This window comes from Nicotiana tomentosiformis, chromosome 8 (genome assembly GCF_000390325.3).
Source record: "Nicotiana tomentosiformis chromosome 8, ASM39032v3, whole genome shotgun sequence".
NCBI classification, from domain to species: Eukaryota; Viridiplantae; Streptophyta; class Magnoliopsida; order Solanales; family Solanaceae; genus Nicotiana; species Nicotiana tomentosiformis.
Window position 1 is genome coordinate 44,744,168 of NC_090819.1, and position 16,223 is coordinate 44,760,390.

General features: G+C 40.3%; 1 protein-coding gene across 1 annotated transcript; it reads left to right on the forward strand.

Annotated features, from left to right (window-relative positions):
* Positions 1-7,690: 7,690 nt before the first annotated feature.
* Positions 7,691-10,127, forward strand: LOC138897399 (uncharacterized). The gene is made up of 2 exons (XM_070183366.1): positions 7,691-7,924; positions 9,525-10,127. The coding sequence occupies exons 1-2, from the start codon at positions 7,691-7,693 to the stop codon at positions 10,125-10,127; spliced, it is 837 nt and encodes a 278-aa protein (XP_070039467.1).
* The last annotated feature ends 6,096 nt before the right edge of the window (positions 10,128-16,223 follow it).

Below are 16,223 nucleotides of genomic sequence, written 5' to 3' on the forward strand. Positions count from 1 at the left end.
TACGACACTGACCTTGTACGTGTGCCTATGCAACTCTTCTCTGCTTTTTGCTCCAGCTTGTAGCCAATCTCTAGGCCTCACTTTGCAAACATATACAGAGCTTGATAAAATGTCCCTCTGGGCATCTATAGGTATTCTGAAGTTTTTTGCTCGGTACGTTGTCGAACTTACAAATATTGCTATACCTTATTTCATAGATTCGTTTATCTATCCGTATGACTTTACTGCATCTAGGTAGGTCATACTATACCATAACTCTTACTTTGATTTATCATTACTGAGGTCTGCTACCAAACTCTAGGTTACTCTCGTTGCTTATCCTTAAGATTGATGGCCTAATCTCATCTCATACTTTGTAACTTTTATCCATCCATTGTTGATTCACCTCAATATTGATCTACAATCTACCACTGATAACTTAAAACTTCTTACGTAATCACTAGGGTTGACGTCTCATCGGGGAACATCTGAAATGATTAGACTGATCCACCTGGGGGCGATACCATGCTTCCATAACCGTGATTCGTAGCATCCCAATGTGATTTACCTTACGTAGGTATTTTAATTCTGTACAGTTCTTGAATCCCTTCTTGTCTTTTCATTTTTTCAACTCATTACTTAATCGAATGCCCAAACATCATCCTTTATCTATCACAATTAGACCCTTATTCTACTACCAGGGAAGCATTCCATCGCTCCTAAATGTTTTTAGTCTTAGACTTCTTTAAGTTCGTTCAGCCTATGCTGAAATTTCTATAACTTAGAGAAACCATTAGCTCTCTTGTTTTCATGGGCTTAATCCAGAGGACTTATCCATTTCTCGTCACCTTCTCACTCGCCCTTTCTTATCCTTACTCATCTCATAAAACCTTGTCGCTTTACTATACTTTAACTTGCGACCTATACATATCTATTTATACTACTCGCAACCTCCCTTCAACTGCTTGCACAATAGATTTCCTAATGTTATTTGGGAACATCAAGCGAGACATCACATCATCTCTAACTCTTCTTTACTCTCTTGGATAGAGCTATCGGTACCTAGAAACTATAGGCTGGAAGATATGCCACTGACGCCGCCGCTATCATTCCTGGATACAGAATCTCCGCGCTTCTAGCCTTTTATCCGAAGTATGAACTGTTCACAACATTCTGCATTTGAGTATTTCACACGTTGTTTACCTTTACCTTAAAATCTCGCATCATATATTCTATCTCTTTCATGACCTCCCCTCCACATAGGTATAATTCACATCCACAACTTGAAGCTCTTATTATAAAACTTGTACCTCTGGTGCATACGCGATTCGGTGAGAGCTTCATATTGACTTCTTATGAGGCTGGTACTTTTCCAACTGACTTTATCGTAGAGCCGTTGTAGAATATGGCTATTGTACTATCTCTCTCGTACCTCTTATATTAATAGTGATTATGCAATGTTCTTAATCACGATTTCTATAATTTTCTAGGTCCAATTATCAGACTCCTGATTTATTTGGTTGATGTAACTCTTTAGTTTCCTCTTCCTTCTTACCAGCCTTCATGTAGACTTAAGCTATCTTCTGATCTGCGGCTCCTGGTATTAGTTATTACTTTAGCGTTTCATGGGCACTATGGAATTTCCATGATACAATCTTCTAACAATTATATCCTTTTTCTATGCTATGGGCTCAATTCATTCTATTAACTTATACCGGAGTATTCTACGGATGTATGAATGTCTTTATATATGCTGCATGTATAATATTGAGAAATCTTAAGTGCATTCATAACATTACTACTCTGGATCATTGATCGAATAATTCCTTTCGTTCCTTCTAAAATTTCTTCAAATGTAAGCAATTACTTTTCTTGGTCTTTCTGCCTCCTTGTTGCGTACATACTTAGCTTATCTTAGTTCCCATGCATGCCGGAGTTTTCGTGAAACTTCATATGATATAATAAGCTCACAACTTTACAAGAGTCAAAAGGTCCTCCCTAAGTACTATAATGAAAGACAAGCTGAAGAAATAAGGAAGAAGGCTTCAACCTAAACATGGTAACTTGAAAGAGAAATGGTCATGTAAAAACAGTCTCACAACAACATTGTACGCACTCCATGAGAAAGTGGAACACTTTTGTCATGCCCCGAACCTGGGGGGCGAGACCGGCACCCGGTGCCTCACCTATCCTTGCGTACCAATTTGCAACTAAGGGAGTCTGAACATATAGTGTCATACTTTGGCCATGGCCACATTGCAAGACAATATGCGAAGCAAAATATAAAATTGAATGGAAGCTAACACTGACTAAACATCAATATAAAGTTGGGCCGACAAGGCCGTCATAACTACTATAGCTGACAAACCAACAAAATATACATACAAAGCCTACAAGCCCAACATACTGCACTAACTGACAGGATATGTCTACAAGCCTCTACTGATGGATGTACTGTTATCGGAACTAGGCCCCGACCTACCCATAACCTATATACATATATACACAAAACTCTAGACCCGGCAACTCCGAAGGACGTAAAGCTTACCGATAAAGCTGAACTCAGGCAACAACTATTGATGAGTTCTACTGTCTGTCTGAACCTGCACGCATGAAATGCAGCGTCCTCAGAAAAGGGACGTCAGTACAAAATAATGTACAGATTATGTAAGGCAACAGAATAACTAAAAGCTGAAACTGAACTAATAATATAATAACTGAAAGTAACTGGGAGTCAAAGATAATCTGAAGATATGCTTACCTGCTGATACTGACTCAACTCTCTCAATATAGTAAGTAAAATAGTTGTCCGGTCCTATAAGGCTCGGTATATATAACTGCTCTTCCGTAGTAGGCTCGCTCATAAGCGCTCAGCTATACTAGGCTCTGTATCTCGGCCATGCTGGTCTCGCTAATAGGCGCTCGGTCACAGTAGGCTCGGTATATAACTTACCATCTGATCAGAGGTTGCCCAATAGGGGCATGCCCACCGGTTATAGCTCGATGGTGGTGAAAACACTGTAATACTGTATATATATATATAGACCCTCTGCTCTCTTGACCGGAAGAAGACAATACTAAATTGAATATAAAGTCCCGATACGGGAGAATACTGTAACTTATAAGACTAGGATAGTGTATATAAATTCAGGAGTATGAAATTCTCTTTATGCCTCGTTATCAAACACATGTAATTACTAGATCATGCCAAAATGAAGGAAGGGATTAGCCTTAACATACCTGAGCCGATTCTCTTGACAATCCCTCTAACACACGTCTTTTGCGAAGAACACATAACGACAGATCGAAGTAGGGGAAAATCCGTATGATATTCTTGATAAAGATAGCACCGTGCTCTCTTAGAATCGCAAATTCTCACGTTGCTAAGTAGTCTTGTATGAAAATTTGTAGCAAATTCGATATGATCTCTTTGTGAATTTAATCATAACCTTGTATGATATTTGTTGAAGCCATCACGTTGAGATTATGGCTTTGTGAGTTCCATCCATAAGCTTAGCAAGCTTATACATCTTCCTTAATTGTTTTATCAAAGTGGGTGATGACTTGGCCACCAATCTCATTAATTGTGCCACCTAGTTTTATAGTGTATGAGTCACTCATTTGAGTTTTATTTCCCACCTAATTTTCTGCCACATTTTAGGACACCTTAAGCTTTATCCATAATCTTAATTACTTAATTAATCTCTGACTAAAATTCATTATTACCCAATTATCCACATAATTAGTAGTTATATCAACTTACTTAAAATACTACTCATTTTTAACACACTTTAAATGTCTTACAATCATGGTCATATGGTACCTTGTATGGCACTAGTCCATGTATTATAGCTCGGACCGTATTTTATCCCAAAAGGTCAAACTTCGAAGAAATTAATTTTCTTCCATTTGCTTTCCCTCTCACTACGAATTTACTCATCACTTGTTTGAAGTAGCGTAATGCTTATAGTCTACAAATAATCTCATTCCCGAACTTACGTCGATTAACTTACGATGAAACTTTAACGTACGAAAATGCGGGATGTAACATCTCATTTCCGAGCTTATATCAATTTACTTATGGCGTGCTTCTACGTACGAGAACATGGGGTGTAACACCGGGATCCATTGACCATATGTTTCCACCGGCTGAAGAGGATGATCGGGTAGTAGAATGCATCTAGATATAGTCAAGCACAGAACCAGAAGAAGATTCGGAAGAGATGTCTGAATTCAATGATGATGAGGAAGAGTTTGAGGAAGACCCCGAGGAGGATCCGAAAGAGGAGCCAGAAAAAGAGAAGGGCACATGAAGCGACTCAGGGGATGGTTATTAGAATTCGTTGATTTCCCCTCCTTTCCCCACTTTGTACCTTTATCCCCAGTTCTCTCTTTTACTTTCCAAAAGAGAAAACTCTCTAAGCCCATGCATCTCTGTGATGTAATCCTTGTTCCCGCTTGTATCAGTCCAAATTATCAATGAAAATAAATTGCTTCGGATCTAAATGTGTCAAGTCTAAATGCTTGTCAAACATCCACGAATTAGGCCTACCTCCGACAGTGATAGGTCCCTAGGAATTTTAGGAACGCGTTAGCACTAATGCATGAATTATCTGTCTATGTGATTTCCTGCTCGCATAAATGAAGAAACTGACTCTTGCTCTTTTTTGTTTTCTTTCTTCTTATTATTCTTTTCTTTATTATTACCCCCCAAAAAGAAAAACAAAGTTGGTTTGTGTCGACTAAAACTGGCAGAGCCACCATACAATCTAAGGTCTAAGGGAATGATGTTTGCTGTAGAAGACGCAACTGAACATGCTCTGGTTGTAGCCGACAGCCCGAGGCGATCGGGGGGATAAGGACAATACTAGGAATGATGAGCATGTGGCCAGGATGGCTCAGGAAATGGAATCATTAAGAGAAGAGCTACAACATATGAGAGAATTGGCGCAACTGGCCGTGACAACACTTCCTCAACCACCCAGATTTCCTTCTTTGGATTCACTCCCAGATCATTTTCCTTTAAAATCGTGCCAAAACAATAACACTCCGACCTCAACTCCCACCACTCACGTTATACCTCTAGTAACACCCGCTAACCCACCAAATCCCATTATTTACACTCCCTACATATCGCAATATCCTCAAAAATCATAGAACCCACTTATTACCACTAATGCAACTACCCATCCTCGTGACGGAGTCACTTTCACCACGAACCAGCACATACTTGTGGCACATGCCACTACTCACGAGCGGTACGTTCCTCTGTATATGCCATTACCGAACCTACCTTCACAGTACCCGTCACGGTCAGGGTGCCATATGAGATTGATCAGTACACCGAGATGAAGAGAGAGGCCAGGCATAAGGAAGAAGAGTTGGTATCTGAGCAGTTTCAAATATTGAGAAGGCAAATAAAGAGTCTCCAAGTAGCCAGATGAAGTGAAAGCGTGGACTATAAAGACCTATGTATTCACCCGAATGTGGATATGACAGTACGGTACATACCCCCAAAGTTTGACACCTTCAATGGGACGGGGGACCCTCACGCACATCTGAGGGCTTATTGTGACAAGTTGGTCGAAGTGGGAAGAAATGAGAAACTAAGGAAGAAATTATTTATAAGGAGTCTGACGGGAGAAGCACTGACCTGGTATACCCGACAGGGCCCGCAAAATTGGAGAACTTGGCAAGATATGTCGGAGGACTCCATGAACCATTTTTGATTTAATACAAAGATCACTCCTAACTGATTCGCGCTGGTGAACCTACAAAAAAAACCATCTGAGTCATTTCAAGAATATGCATGACGGTGTAGGACAGAGACTGCAAGAGCGCAACCACTACTTGACGACAGTGAAGTAACCAAGTACTTCATCCGAGCCTAAGAGGGAATCTACTTTGAAAAGATGATGGGAATGATGGGTCAAAAGTTCCCCGAGCTGGTTAAGATGGGAGATTTCTTAGAAGAGAGCATAAAATATGGTAAGGTGCAATCTATGGCAGCACTACAAGCGGCCAACAAGGCCATCCAGTCAGATTTGATCGGTGCAGAAAGAAATAGAAAGATGAGGTCTCAGCAGTCGTCCCCTACTATCAAACCAACCCATCTCATGGAAGCACCTCTTATTCCCGAAACAACCACTCACCACCACCCATTTACGCTCCATTCTATAATACCCAACCATACTACCACCCTCAACCACAATACAATTCTCATCGAGCCAATAATAACCAAAACCCACAATGGCTATATGCTACTATCCAAACCACTACTTACCAAAACTGACCTATGTATGCACTGTTTCCTCGTCCTAACTTTGAAGAAAGGGGTCCTAGAACCTATGCCCCAATTGCTGAGCCTCTAGCCCAATTGTTTGAAAGGTTGAGATGAGTGGGATTGATACACCCAATTGAGGGAAGGGTTCCTGAACATCCCTCCAAATATTTTGATGCCATTAAGAGATGCGTGTATCTTTCCAATGTACCGGGGCACGATACTGAAGATTGTTTCAAGTTGAAAAATAAAATTAAAACCTTGATCAAGAGCGGAGCTATACAGTGCACTCCAGCACCACCTAATATAAATTGCAACCCATTGCCAAATCATCTAAACCCTGGAGATAATATGATCACATTAGATGAAGAATATGACCTGAAGGGAACAATTGTCACTATAGGAAATGCAGAAGCCGCAAGAATCGCTCCTCAAAAGGCTCCCATTTACAGTACAACTAAAGCCTATAGTGACAGTTCAAACTTATTCGCAGCAACCTGCTGATACTACTCAGGGTGAAGAAGATCGGGAATACAAAACTGTCCCATGGACCTATCAGCAAAAGTGAAAGGCCAAAATGATAGACTCTGCCACAGCCTATGGTATGACTAGGTCTGGGAGATGTTACGCCCCTGAAAAGGTAAATTGAGGAAATTGGGGGAGAGAACAAATTCCAAGGAGGAACATAACGGACCCAGAAGCTGCTGAGTTCTGGAAGAGAATGTCATGCAAAGAGTATTTCGTGGAAGAACAGTTGAAGAAAACTCCAGCAAAAATATCCATCATGGATCTATTGATGAGTTCGGATAGCCATAAGGACGCTTTGTTAAAAGTACTAAGTGGGGTAAGTGTGCCAAGTAACACCACTAGCAAGGCATTGGCTGCGACAATCGTGAAAATGGTAGAAGCAAACATGATCACTTCCAAAAGAGATGAACTTTCTGTCGAAGACGCAAGTCACAACAAGGCTCTTCACATCACTGTTACATCACTGTTAAATGCGGAGATAAAGCGGTATCTTGAGTGCTGGTCGATGGAGGATCAGGAGTCAACATTTGCTCGCTCTCCATCTTGCGGGAGTTGGGAATTCATTTGAGGGAGGTCAAGGAAAGTCACGTAAGGGTGAGAACCTTTGACGGTTCGCAAAAGGACGTTATTGGAGAAATTTATTTAGCATTGCTAATCTGGTCGGTCCACTTTCCAGTATTATTTCAAGTGATGGACATCTCCTCTTCTAACAAGTTGCTGCTAGGTAGGCCTTGGATACATATGGCAGGGATCGTACCGTCTACCTTGCATCAATGCATAAAATTTGAGTGGGGATTCCAGGAGATCGTGGTCCATAATGAGTGGGATCACTCCGCCTATTTGGAGTATGATGTCTGATTAATTCAGGGGCTAGACAGTTTCGCCTTCAACACTGTAGAAATCATGCAGACTACTAAGGAGGAGAAGACTGAACGGAATTTGCGAATGCAATCACCGTACAGATCCAAGATGGCCATGAGGGAGATGATGAAATATGCATACAAGCCAAGAAAAGGGTTGGGAGCCAAGTCACATGGGATCATAGAGCCAATTGAACACAATGGGCATAAACAAAGGGCTGGCATAGGATATCAACCTACAGAAGGGAAAACTCGCACCCTTAGCTCCAGGAAAAAGGTATTTGAGCCATAGCATGTTGTATGTTCGGGACAGAGTTCAACACCTGAAGATGATATAATAGACGGGATGGGGAAGCTGTTCATGAATATGATTAAAGAATGTTGTGAAGGAACTGATGTCAAGACACCAACTACCGGGGATGCCGAACAAGGGAAAGAGTTGTAGAATTGGACAACCAGTACATCATTGGTTTGCCGGGAGTCTTGGTATAATCAAACCGATAAAAACCTGCGTTCCGCGATTATGACATGTAATGAAACCGATGAGCACAACGATCTAGATTATGAGGAATATGACGAGAGTATGATGCCATAAAATCTCGCACAAGAGATCGAACAGCTAGAGAGTTAGAAGAAGCACAACCTTGAAGAAACAAAAATAGTCAATCTTGGAAACGAAGAAGACATGAAAGAAACGAGAATCAGCATTCACCTGGAAGCTGAATAGAAGGGAAAAATGATTAAGCTCCTCCGACAGTACGTCAACGTGTTCGCATGGTCATATGATGACATGCCAGGATTAAACACTGACATTGTCTCGCATCAACTACCCACTGACCTTACCAGAACTCCGGTCAAGCAGAAGCCTATGAAGTTCAAACCTTATTTAAGTCTGAGCATAAAGTAAGAAGTGACCAAACAAATAGAAGCAAATGTAGTAAGAGTCACCAACTAGCCAAGCTGGTTGGCAAACATTGTCCCAGTGCCCAAAAAGGACGGAAAGATCATAATATGTATGGATTATCGGGATCTTAACAAAGCTAGTCCAAAGTATGATTTCCCCTTGCCGAATATCCATATTCTCATCGGCAACTGTGCAAAGCACAAACTGCAGTCGTTTGTTGATAGTTTTGCTGGATACCATCAAAGCCTAATGCATAAGGAAGACGAAGAGAAGACAACTTTCACCACTCCTTGGGGAGTCTATATTATAGGGTTATTCTATTCGGTCTCAAGAACGCATGCGCCACCTACACGAGGGCCATGGCGACCCTCTTTTACAACTTGATTCACAAGGAGATCGAACTATATGTGGATGATGTCATCATAAAATCTCGAAAGAGTTTAGAGCACTTTGGCGACTTGAGGAAATTTTTCGAACGCATGTCAAAGGTACAATTTAAAGTTGAATCCAGCAAAGTGCGCGTTCAGAGTCCCCACTATAAATTTATTGGGTTTTATTGTAAACAGGAAAGGGGTAGAACTAGACCCATCAAAAATCAAAGCCATCCAAGAATTACCACCACCAAAGAGCAAGAAAGATGTCATGAGTTTTTTGGGAAGATTGAATTATATCATTCGTTTTATAGCCTAGTCCATGGTAATCTGCGAACCCATTTTTAAGCTTCTAAAGAAGGATGCTGCCACGAAATGGATGGAGGAGTGCCAGAAATCGTTCGACAGAATCAAAGAGTATCTTTCAAACCCGCCAGTCCATGTTAGTCTTGGAAAATGCCTTCGACTGTGTGTTAGGGCAATAAGACAAAACTGGGAGAAAGGAGCAGGCCATCTACTACTTAAGTAAGAAGTTCACACTATGCGAGGCCAAGTACACACTGATAGAACGCACTTGTTGTGCTCTGACCTGGATTGCTCAGAAGCTAAGGAATTACATATCAACATACACTACACATCTGATATCTCTTCTCGACCCACTCAAGTACATTTTTCAGAAGCCAATGCCTACCGGAAAGCTAGCTAAATGGCAAATTCTCCTCAGCGAATTTGACATTGTGTACATAACTCAGAAGGCTATCAAAGGACAAGCTTTAGCCGAACACCTCACTGAGAATCCAATGGATGAGGATTATGAACCACTTGTCATGTATTTCCCCGATGAAGAAGTATTATGTGCCAGGGAAGATATTATAGAATTATACCCTGGGTGGAGAATGTTTTTTGATGGAGCAGCAAACATCAAAGGAGTCGGGATTGGGGCAGTCTTGACTGCGAAATCTAGACAACACTATCCAGCATCGGCAAAGACAAGATTCCCTTGTACTAATAATATGGCTGAATACAAGGCATGCATCCTTGGAATCAGAATGGCAATCGACATGAACATCAAGGAACTTATGGTCATAGGAGATTTCAATTTGCTATTCCACAAAGTCCAAGGAGAATGGTCAACTAAGAATGTCAAGATATTGCCATACCTGCACTGCATGAAGGAGTTGTGCAAGAAGTTCACAAAGACATAGTTCAGGCATGTCCCCAGAATTCAGAACGAATTCGCAGACGCCCTTGCGACCTTATCATCTATGATTCAGCATCTAGACAAGAACTACATCGACCCCATCGAGGTAGAAATCAAGGATTGGCATGCCTATTACTTCCATGTGAATGAAGAACCATATTGTAAACCTTGGTATCACGACATCAAGAAGTTTCTTGCGACCCAGGAGTACACAGAAAATGCTACTAATGGTCAAAATCGAGCCCTCAGGTGGTTTGCAAACCACTTTTTCCTCAACGAGGAAGTCTTGTACAGGAGGACTCCAGACTTAGGTTTGCTGAGATATGTAGATGCGCTGAAGCAACCAGACTATTGGAAGAAATACATGCAGGGACATGTGGGGCCCATATGAACGGTTTCACATTAGCCAAAAGATTCTGAGAGCTGGATACTTTTGGATGACTATGAAAAGAGACAACATTCGCTATGTGCACAAGTGTCACCAGTGTCAGATCCACAGAGACTTCATCTGGGTTCCGCCAAATGAGTTAAATGTAATGGGTTCACCCTGGCCTTTCGCCGCCTAAGGCATGGATGTGATAGGATTCATAGAGCCTGCAGTGTCAAACGGACATCATTTCATTTTGGTAGCCATCGACTATTTCACCAAATGGGTCGAGGTATCTACTTACAAAGCCGTAACAAAGAAGGTAGTGGCAGATTTTGTCCGGAACAACATTGTTTGCAGATTTGGGATACCAGAGTCTATCATTACTGACAATGCCACCAACCTCAATAGCGACCTCATCAAGGAAAACTACAAAAGTTCAAAATCATCCACCGCAATTCCACAAGCTACAGACCACAAATGAATGGGGCAGTTGAGGCAGCTAACAAGAATATCAAGAGGATTATGTGAATGATAGTGGACAATCACAGACAATGGCACGAGAAGCTACCTTTCGCTTTATTAGGTTACCGGACTACCATGAGGACATCTATTGGGGAAACACTATTCATGTTGTTATACGGCACCAAAGCAGTGATTCAAGAGTCATTCAAGAAGCAAAATTGGATGATGCAGAGTGGATACAGGTCAAGCAAGAACAACTCATGCTCATTGAGGGAAAAAGAATGGATGCAGTATGTCATGGACAGCTATACCAGAACAAGATGGCTAGTGCATTTAACAAAAGAGTGAAGCCTCTCCAATTCACACTAGGGCAGTTGGTTATGAATAAAATCTTTCCTCGTCAATAAGAAGCTAAAGGGAAGTTCTCACTGAACTAGAAAGGTCCTTTGTGGTCCATAGAGCACTGTGTGGTAGAGCTCTGATTTTAGCATAAATAGATGGAAGAGTCAGCACGAAGTCAATCAACTCGGATGCAATCAAGAGATATTACGCCTAAAGACAGATAGAGTTAAGATTTTTAATGTGACAGAACCACGTTCAACCTGATTTCCCATGCAGGGATACGTAGCCAACGTACATAGGATTCGGTTTCTCTCCCCCTTACTCTTGTAATAGAAAAATCAAATTTCATTTTTGTATGTTGTTCAGGAACTACGTCGACTTGATTTCCTCAGAAATGAATACGTAGGCAGTCCTCATCGGATTCAGTCGTCTTTTGTAATTGAACTACGTTCTTGAATGATTCCACTTGGATACATAGGCTGTCTGAGTCAGCTAAGGCTAACTCTTAAATCCTTTGCAGGTGCTTTGGAATCAGACAACGGACACAAAAATCTGTATATAGCAAATCTCCTGCTCAATCAATCGGAGCATCCTGTACAAATCGCACGTCGGCTTCACCAATAAAAGTCCTGTATATAGGAAACCGCCTGCTCAATCAATTAGAGCATCCTATACAAATCGCACGTCGGCTTCACCAATCGAAGTCCTGTTGATGGTAGGCTATAATCTCATATTTTGGTCGCTTATTGCACTCTAATTTACTGCACTTTATTCATTTTGAGCTGTAATTGCTAGAGTTTTGCACTTATTGTGTGTTTTATGCCTTGTAGGCGTGATTTCGAGCTATGTAGATGTTATGGAATGAATTTGAGTGATTTTGAGCTTTGAAGTCTGATTAAAAGCCTAAGGGATTAAGCTGGGATCGTGTTCGGGGGTCGAGGACCAAGTCTGGATGTTAAAACGCAAGAAAAAATCCATAATTTGAGAAATCCTCACTGCCGCAGCGCGTGGGGCACCGCGCTTCTGCATTTCTCTGCTGCTTGTTAGAACCAACTGTCTAGATTTCTCCACTAATGTCCCACAAGGCACGTTGCCACATGCGGTGCGCTTGTGCAATTTTTACAGAGTAAAAATCCTATTTCGGCTAGGAGAAGGTGATTTTGTCTAGGCCCGACCTTACTTAGTATAAATACATGGACAAATATTATTTTTGGGACTTTTGACATATTGGAGACCGAAGGAGGGTAAGGAGGAGTTGGAGAAGCAAAAGCACAAGGAGTTCATCATTCAATCCTCACTTAAGACACGAGTTTGGATCGTTTTATGTTTTCGTTTACATTAAACATATTTGTGATCAATTGCTCCATATCTATGGAGTAGTTCCCTTTAGGGTTTGATGGATTTTGTGTATTGATATTTGTTTGTGGATTATAACTCTAGTTTTATGTATTGAATTGCTTTGGATGATTTAATTATTGCATCTATATTCAGTTGTTCATGTAATTGAGAGAGGCATAACTTGTGATGTCTTTGCATTATATTGTTGGCTGAGTTCATTAATTCTTCTAAGTAATCGAAAGAGGCTAGTTGAATCATTGATTACACCTAGTTAAGAGAATAATTTAGAGAGGTTCTCCTAAAGACCAATCCACCACGCATTCTTGCATAACTTCACGTGCTTAAATTGGTTCATCTCGTGAGGTTGAGACTTAATCGAGAGAAGCGTTTCTACTAAACGTTTGGACTAATAATTGAGTGAATTCGAGAGACTCACCTAAACATTAGAAATGAATTATCTAGACTTAGATCCCAAATAATTATCTTGCACCTATCCTATCAACCCCTATTTTCTCCCACTAATAACTTTCTTGCTTACCTTTGTTGAGATAGTCATTAGTCAATAGCTTTAGATTCTTAGTTAATTTTAGTTATTAATCATATAAATCACAATTGTTGATCCTCCTCGATAGCAATCAAGCTAGAAACTAAGAAAATACAGTTTAACTCCAATCACTGTGGATACGATATTATACTATACTCTCATTGACTAGCGAGCATAATTTAAGTGGTGTTCTGAGCTCATAAAAATTCGGCGCCGTTGTCGGAGATTGGCAATCAGTAGTGTTTGAAATAGTTTATAGTGTTAATTCAGTAATTTTTCTTTTATTTTTATTTTTATTTTATTTTTCTCTTTTTATGTTTTGTGTTCTTTGACTGAGCGCAGGTTATAGGTTAGATTGGTGCATGACTCGAACTTCTGCGAAGGAAGTGCTACCATACGAGCCAGAAATTGAAACACAATTGCGACAGCTGAAGAAGGAAAGAAATCTCACCGAGACAATAGAAAATGGTTGGGAAATCCTCAACCAAAGAACGTATGTCTGGAAACGGTGAAGATAATATGGATTTGGCTGCAAAAGAAGCAGCCCAACGATGAGAACAAGTTGCACGGGATGCTGAGGAAGCAGCTATTAGAGATGTGCGGAACATCTATGAAGAAGAGAAGGGTCTCATACTTAATCAACATCAACCCTTGCCTGGGAGACCACTTGGTAATTATGCTAGACTGGTCTACAATCAAGTTATATCAAGTATTAGACCACATCCAATTGCAGCAAACAATTTTGAGTTATAGCAAGGGCTGCTTCAAACCCTTCAGAATTGTTGTGTCTTCAGAGGGAAGCCGAACGAAGATCCAAACACACATCTAATGGGCTTCGAGGAGATTATGAACACCTTTCAATACAATGGTGTGTCACAAAATGCAGTGTATCTAAGGGCATTCCCCTTTTCTCTTAAAGATAATGCAAAGCAGTGGCTTCGAAGCCTGCCCACGGGTTCGATTAGAACATGGGAGGAGATGACCAGAAAATTCCTTGATAAATATTTCTCCTCAGCTAAAATGGGCAAGTTTAGAAGACAAATCAATAACTTCTGCCAGAAAGAGAATGAAACTGTTTTTAAAGCATGGGAGAGGTTTAAGGAGATTGTTAGAGAGTGTCAATGTTCAGAGAGGACAAGTAACTTGAGGGATTTCTGGATGTGCTGAAATTGGCTCATGTAAACTTACCATTCATAGAAGTGCTCTCACAAATGCCTGGTTATGCCAAATTCTTGAAATAGATCTTTACAAAGAAGTGCAAAATAGAGGAGACCTCTATGGTCAAGCTTACAGAGCATTGAAGTGCAATATTGCAAAACAAACTCCCACAAAAGTGTGGAGATCTAGGAAGTTTTACTATACCTTGCTCATTAGGAACTATAAATTTTGATAAGTCTTTGTGTTATTCTGGTGCCTCAATTAAACTAATGCATATATCTATTTACAGGAAACTTGAGAAGGATATTGGAGAGATAAGGTCGGTGCCAATATCGTTGCAGCTGGTAGACCAAACAATTTTAATACCCGAGGGGATAGTGGAAGATGTGTTAGTTCGGGTGGATAAGTTTGTATTTCCTGTGGATTTTATAGTGGTGAATATGTAGGATAACAAGGAGGTCCCCCTCATCCTAGGAAGATAATTCTTAGCGATGGGTAGAGCTATACTAGATATACATGAGAAGAAACTCATGTTTAGAGTGGGCGAGGAGACAGTGACTTTTGATACGAATATAAAAAAGGGGGCACAAAAGGAAAAACCAGATGCAAGTGTTAAATTAAAAGTGAAGGGCTCACAGGAAAATGCTGTAGTGAGCAAGAACGATAAGTGTGGGGTGTACCCCAAAAAGGCTGAGAAGAAGCTGTCTGTATAGATGTGCGCATTAGTCCGAAGGCGAGGAATGGATCCCGACTTCGACTCAAACCCAGACTAGATGTTTCAGGAAATTTTATTTACCTTATGCTTTTTAATTGTGTGTAATGGGGACATGCCACAACTTAAAGTGTGGGGTGGGGGATATGTTGTATGTTTTATGTATATGTGTTAGTTTTGTTAGTTGTTGTAGTTGGAAAATTGAAAAAACCATAAAAATTGAAAAAATTTAGATTTTTCCCAACGATGGATATCATTCGACGGATTTCTTGAGGGATTAAAGTGAAGAAAAAGACAAAAAAAATTTTCTTTTGTTGGGTAGTGTATTAAGTCCCCATTGGTTTTTCTTTGTGCCGCGGTTCTTTCCAAGGGTATTGTTTGAACTGGATGTAGTTAGTTTTTATTGTTGTTAATAGTAGAAAACCTTGTGCTATGAATTGAATGGAAGGAATTATCTCTTGACTTTATTATGCCTTGAGAATAGTGAGTGCTTTAGCTGTGATGCTTAGGCTCAGTTTTTGACTCTTGTATAAGTACCTTAAATTGTATGTTCTTAACTCTGCTTAACTGCTTTGATTAAGAGTGTCGTGATGAGTCCGATCCGTAGTGAGTTATGTGCCATGTGTGTGTGTGATGTTTTGTGTTATTTTGTGCATTGCATTTGATGTCTAAAACTTGCCCTGTGGGTTTGCAAAGAGAAATAGTAGTTTTATTCAGTCTTGGAAGTGATCTAGGCATTTCTTTTTGAGCCAGTTATATGCTTTTACCCACCTAATTATTATGTATCTTAGTTAACCCCTTTGAGCATGTAATATTGTTTCTTTGGAAACCACATTACAAGCCTTACCCATTTGTTTGAATTTCCCATCTATTTGAGCCTTTTACCTCTCGTGAGCACTTGAAATTATTATGAACTTTGTAAAAGTTAAAGTGTGGGGTGGTTGGTTTGGCTTTTGAGTGGAACTAATGAATTAAGGAGAAAGGTGCACTAGTTTGAAAAAGTAAGAGCCACTTGTATTGAAAAAGAAAAAAAAATAATTGTATGATTGTGAAAAATATTCCTTGATAGTGGTAACTCTTGATGTAATTGTGCTTAAAGAAGTAGGGAGTTAATATATATTGATGTGAAAGCAGAGTTATGGTTTGACATAATTGCGGGATTTTGAACAGTGAA

Coding starts and splice junctions, on each gene's coding strand:
- LOC138897399 (XM_070183366.1), top strand. CDS start 7,691: ATGCAGACTACTAAGGAGGAGAAGACTGAACGGAATTTGCGAATGCAA. Junction 7,925..9,524: donor CCCTTAGCTCCAGGAAAAAG/GTATTTGAGCCA, acceptor TGGATTGCTCAG/AAGCTAAGGAATTACATATC.